Source organism: Neopelma chrysocephalum, unplaced genomic scaffold, assembly GCF_003984885.1.
Source record: "Neopelma chrysocephalum unplaced genomic scaffold, ASM398488v2 Primary Assembly neopelma1_96778, whole genome shotgun sequence".
Classification (NCBI taxonomy): domain Eukaryota; kingdom Metazoa; phylum Chordata; class Aves; order Passeriformes; family Pipridae; genus Neopelma; species Neopelma chrysocephalum.
Genome location: NW_020925422.1, coordinates 177,721 through 183,720, shown reverse-complemented (window position 1 = coordinate 183,720; position 6,000 = coordinate 177,721). Strand labels below are relative to the sequence as shown.

Sequence of the window (6,000 nt, the reverse complement as noted above, 5' to 3'; positions counted from 1 at the left end):
CCATGGGGTCACTGCCACGGGCTGGAGTTCTCCATGAACTGCTCCAGCGTGGGTCCCTCCCACAAGGTGCATTCCTTCGGGAGGTGGGGTCACAAGTCCTGCCAGCAAACCTGCTCCAGCGTGGACCTGCATGGACTGGAGAGGGACGGGTGGCCTCACCACAGTGTTCTCTATGGACTTCAGGGAATCTCTGCTCCTGCACCTGGACCACCTGCTCTCACTTCTCCTTTGCTGACCTGGGGGTGTGCAGGGCTGCTTCTTCCTCAGCGTTCTCTCTTCTCTTCCACAACTGCTGCAAAGTGGGTTTTATACTTTCTTAAACACGTTCCCACAGAGGCACCAGCACCCGAGGGTCTGAGCCATGCCCAGCGGGGATCCATGGGAGCCGGTGGGAATGCTGTGCCTGGCCCGGGGCAGCCCGGGCCTCTCCTCACGGGGGACACCCGGACAGCCACACCCAGCACCTCCTCCCGCACACGGACTGCCAAAATATGGGGCGGGAAAGGGCGGCGTATTTCACACTAATGGTTCGATACAGAGAGTTCCCACAGACAGTGATTTGGATTGGGAAATAGTAAATAGAGCAAAAAATAGTTACACAACACAAACCGTAAGATTCACATACAAGAAGTAACTATAGATTAACTCTAAACGGAGGCGTGATGTCTTACACCAGGGCACCAGTGTCTTGCAATCCACCCGGCCTGGCTGTGGCACCTTCAGACACACGTGGATGTGCCTGAGGGAGGAGCAGGACCGGCGGGATCTTTCCCCGCCTTTCACAAGCGCCGTGAGAAAGCAGGACCGGGCGGGGCTTGGACCGGGCACCACCGCCCACGCACCGCGGCCGCGCTCTCCCTCCCCTGCTCTCCCTCCCTTTCCCTCCGTCCCACACTACACTTCCCAGCGGGCAGTGGATGCCGACGCACGCGCGGTCCCTCCCCTCCGTGTCTCGCCTCGTCCCGACCGTAGGCGGGGCTGGCAGAGCAGTCGGGCCGGGGCAGCGGAGCGATGGCGGCGGCGGGGTTGCGCTTCGACGGGCGGGTGGTGCTGGTGACTGGCGCCGGAGGAGGTGAGCGGCGGCCCGGGGGTCCCGCACCCGCGGGAGGGGCTGTCCGGGGGGGGCCAGCGTTGCGGGCTCCGCGCAGCCAGCTCTGCCCGCGGCTCTCGCAGGTGCCCCCGGGGCGGCCGGTCGGGCTTGGCCGGGGACAGGCGGGTTGTTTCCCTTAGAAAAGAGAAGCGGGGCTGCGGGCGAGGCGCTGTAAGCGCCAATCCCGGCCGTGCCAAGGCTGCACAGGGATCACCGCCGTGGCTCCTGCTGCCCTCGGTTCGAGCCGAGCCCCGGCACCGCCGAAACTTGTCGCGTCGGTGCTGCGCCCGAACGCGTGATTTCTGCTCTTTAAACACACGGGGGGAGCAGCGCCCCGTCGGTCATAGATGTCCTCGTATCCTGGTCCCTTCCAGTTGTGCCTTGGCCCCGGTGACTGGCGGCGTGCCCCGCGTGGTTTGGCTCTGCGCTGTTGCAGCGGGGCTTTGCGGGTGCCAGCGGTGCTGCGGAAACAGCCGCCCACCTGTTGTGCCTTCCCTGCCCTCGTTGCTCCAGGGAGCCGGCCTGGAGGCACGTGGGAGAGGGCGGGAGAGAGGGGATAGGGTGGGGAGAGCCCTCTGTCACCGGCAGGGCGGGCCTGCGCTGTTGGTGGTCTACAGGCCTGGCCTCTCCAGGGAAGTGGATTTGCAGTAGAATGCTTGGTTTTGCCAGCGAAATGTTTTTTATTTGTTGTTGTGGTGTGGGGCTGTTTGTTTGGGGTTTTGTTGTTTATTTTTTCCCCTTTTACTATTATTTTTTCTTCTTCCTCTGCACGCATGCTTGACCTTTGTCTGCTGTGAGACTTGAGCAAATATACGAACTGTCGGTATATCCGCTGGGCGAGAGGCAAAGTTTATGTTTGTGATGAGCTGGTAAAGGAGCTTATTCTACGATCCTCTAAGAAGGTTCCACCCTTCCCCCAGCAAAGTTTTGCTCTCATTTTGTGGAGCTGCACATAGCCAGAGTTGTCATTTTGGGGGCCTATTTAGGTGATGTGAAGATGATGATGTGGAAAGCACTGAGCAGTCCATGCACCTGAAAGTGTCTAGCGTGAGCATAATTCAGGCCAGATGTTTATGGTGTTTTCACACTTTTACCAGACCTGTAATTATGTGCTTCTCCCTGTATAGCAAGTCTCACTGAAAAAACAGGTTAAGACCTTTGATAATAGCAAAACAAAGCCACTCTGATAATAACAAAGCTTCTGAAAAGCACTGCATTGAGTAAAAATTGCTTGTCATAAGTGTGGGTGTGGTTACCCTTGTACTTCTAGTATTAGACTGCTTGAAAGTTGTTTTTTAACAGAAAAAACTCATCTTGTATGTTTTATTTCATAATAGCTTTTTAATAGGTGTTTATTTAAATTTAGGGAAACCCTATTAAGTTCAGATTAGTTTTTGTTTTGCTTTTATTTAGTTCACAACACTGTAGTTAGACTTTAGTGCTATTAGCATTATTTTTCAACACTCATTTTTGGATTGGATGATGGTGCACAGATCAGAGCTGGGAATTTATGTAAACATCTGGAGCACTAATTTATTTTAAAGTGAAGCCTGTTTTCACATACACAGGCATCTAAAATACAGTAGTTTCTTTTCACGTTGGGCAAATCCCTTGTGAATTACTGTTCCTGCCTGTCATGCAGCATTGTCATTGTTTATGCAATTCAACCTTTTTGTTTTTTTTTAAATTAGTTTTGATTCTTAAACATTCAGTCCTTGCTGATCAACTGAGAATGCCAGCACATATAACATGGTCTGGGTTTTGTTCACTTCTCAGTTCTGTGACTTTTCAAAACAACAAAAAAAGTTTTCTTGGAACTGGGTTGCATGAGGCAGTGGAAGTATATGCACCTCGCATGTGTTACTCTCCACTGCAGAGGCTCAAGAGAGTCTTAAAGGAATTTTCGATTTGTTGGTGTGAGATTAGTGTGTTTCAAAACAGTCTAAACAGTTCTGATTTTTTCCCCCCATTTCTTCTTTTTAGAACTGGCTTTGAATGTTCTGGGGCCAAGTAGACACTATTTGCACTCTGATAAACTTTTTTCTGACTGATCATCACTTGATCATTCAAATCTCTTTTTCTTTTGAAACTAATAAGAAAAGGATCAGTGTCATTGATCTCAATAAGTTCGACTGGTACAGATATAATCTAGAAATGATGTATTGTAACAAATAACTAACGTCTATCACAACTAGAATCTAGGCCAGAGTAAAGGTGCAAGACCCTTGTTTTGTATGTAATACAGAATTGACAGTCTTCTGTTACCATAGGCAAACTGTGTATGTGTCTGGTTAATTGAGGTATTAGGCATTCCTTTGCATACATTGATTTTGTCAATACATCTTGAATCACAGTTAAATTTTGTTCAGTTTCTTTTTCAAATCCTAACTTTAACCAGGGAAGTATCTTATTCACTTAGAGCGTAATTAATTAACTTGAAACATCCACTCCTTCTTCACTGTTAAATCAGGACATTAAACATTCTTTCTTTCAAATGTATTTTTCTGTCACAAGCACAAACTCGACAGCAGCTTTCCCAGATGGTTCTGTTGAATGCAGTAACAAGGAGTAAGCATGGTTTGTTTTTTTTTCTTTTGACTGGAGGTTTTGTCTACAATTTACCTGTTTGTATACTTCCAAGTTTTGTACTTATGGGAAGCTTTGAACTCCCAGGGGAAATAATGTTTTACTTTGAATCTTGAAGGTGTTTGTGTCGAATTGGTGCATTTTTCTTGATGCAATTAATTTTTGTTTAGCTTTTGTCTGAATTGTAATCCAGAAAACACTTGTTTTTAACTTTTTTTTTTTTAACCTAGGTTTGGGCAGAGCCTATGCTCTGGCTTTTGCTGAAAGAGGAGCTTCAGTAGTTGGTAAGTTTTATGCTAGCTAATGTGATCTAGACAATAACCTTTGCCTTTTCACATAGCTTGCATTCAACTGTCCATGGCCTTTTAACCTTTGTTATTTAATGGTTTTCTATCTTATCTTTTGCTGTTTAACTTTTGCTTCTAAGCCTTACTTTCTTATGAAACAAGCTGCCCAAGTTTCTCCATGGGCTTATCTTTGCTGGAAAGCCAGTTTGAGTCAGATCATTTCCCAGATTTGACTTTCACCTATGCATACCAGTCTGTACCATGATTTGTGGCCAGAGTGTGTTGTCTTAGGTGACTATTGCTTAGAGTCTTCCAATATGACCATTTGAGTAGGTGAAGTTGTTATAGTATCTTCTCCCAAGAAAGAATTTACTGGACTGTAACTCAGTATCAGTAGCATTGTTTCTTTCTGCAGCTCATGGGACAGAAGAGCCATCTGGTCCCAGTGACAATGCCAAATAGCTCTCAGTAAAAGGATTTCTGGTGGGTTTGTAGTCCCTTGCTTGAACCTTCTCAGGGCATGTTTAGTTGTGAAAAATGCTGCATCACATGGTGATTCTGAAGGTAAAGTTATATTCTTGGGCACTTGCTGGCAGTCGGCATTGCCATTTTTAGTTTGGCTGTTAAAAAAAGTTATTCACTGAAAGGGTTGTCAGGCACTGGAACAGGCTGTCCAGGGAAGTGGTCGAGTGACCACCCCTGGACGTATTTAAAGGATGCGTGGATGTGGCACTTAAGGACAGGGTTTAGTGCTGAACTTGGCATTTTAGGTTAATGGCTGGACTTGATCTTAAAATACCTTTCCAACCTAAATGATTCTATGATTTTATGATTTGGCTGCTTGTGAATGAATTTGTACAGGTATTGTTGATAAGTTCAAGGTTAAATGTTTAAAGAGATTATGGACAAGGACTTGCTGACTAGTGTTTAGTTTTCTAATGAAAATTGCAATTTTTGTTTACAAAATTTCATAAAAATTGTTTGGTTTTACTTCATTGGTTTAATATCATATATGTGTATATATCAATATATGTGCATAGACAACTTTAAAAAAATCTAGGTAATTTTTTTTTTTGTGGTAGTTACCATCTTTGATACTTGTCTTATTTACTAGAGATGTGAGTACTTCACCTTGAGTTCTCATTTAACAAAAATTATGTCACTAAAGCAGCCCAAATGTTTTGATTGACTCTGTGTAGCTAGTGGTGTTCTGATGAACCAGAAGGATCTGAAAGAAAATGTATTGTATTGCCTTACCACAGCTAATAATCCTATATCTCTTGGCCTTATTGCATAATAGCTATATCAGTAAGTTAAGAATTGACTGTAAGGGCAACTTCTTGTTTCCTTTTAGAAACTGCACTGCACTTCACCTCTTCTCACAGTGTAGCTTTGCAATTACCTCTACATGCTTGTATTTGTCTCTTGTTTTCTTATGATTCTGACTTCATAGAGTTGAGAAGTTACTTGTATAAATGTGATTTTGTTAAACTCAAGCAGTTGAGAGACTCATGCCATGTCTCTTTAAACAAGTTCCATGTTCTAAGTTCTGGAAATGAAGGTATGTTGTAAGAACAGTGATTAAATACCTTGGGAGAACACGGCAGCTTATCTGCCCAGTCCCACATCTCATCTCTGAGTGACTTGCTGTTGGTGTGGTTAGACTGACAAGAGCAACCCAGGTGGAAAAACTCCTTTTCTCATCACCCAAAGGCTGCCTGCTGCCACCTTTTTTTGTCACACTTTGTCTCTTTCATGCCTCTCATCAGAAAAAGTTGAAAGAGGGAGGAAGGGATGCTTTGCTTTTGTCTTGCAATCTGCGTTATGCCCCGACCTGTGGTTTCGTCCAGTCTATCTGAAAGCTCTTCTGTGTTGCTGTTTTAGTTTAGTTTAGAGTAATGCTTTTGAAGCATCTCCCCTGATATGTATCTTATTTGTATTTTTGTATCATTGTGGAATGATATTGGATTGCATGAATGGAGTTCCTTTAAAAAACAGACTGGAAGACACAACTTAGCAGCACATCTGCAGTGTTCC

At 45.2% G+C, this 6,000-nt stretch overlaps 1 protein-coding gene across 3 annotated transcripts in view; it reads left to right on the top strand.

The window, feature by feature from the left end:
- The first annotated feature begins 977 nt into the window (after nucleotides 1-977).
- Nucleotides 978-6,000, top strand: part of HSD17B4 (hydroxysteroid 17-beta dehydrogenase 4) — a 63,204-nt gene continuing 58,181 nt past the window's right edge. Inside the window, exons 1-2 of one of the 3 annotated variants that reach the window (XM_027709425.1) lie at nucleotides 978-1,072; nucleotides 3,907-3,960. In XM_027709425.1, coding sequence (XP_027565226.1) covers nucleotides 1,012-1,072; nucleotides 3,907-3,960 — 115 coding nt within the window. In that variant the 5' untranslated portion in view covers nucleotides 978-1,011. Of the gene's footprint in view, nucleotides 1,073-3,542; nucleotides 3,668-3,906; nucleotides 3,961-6,000 lie in introns of those variants that run through there. The other 2 variants (XM_027709427.1, XM_027709426.1) reach the window with 2 other exon arrangements.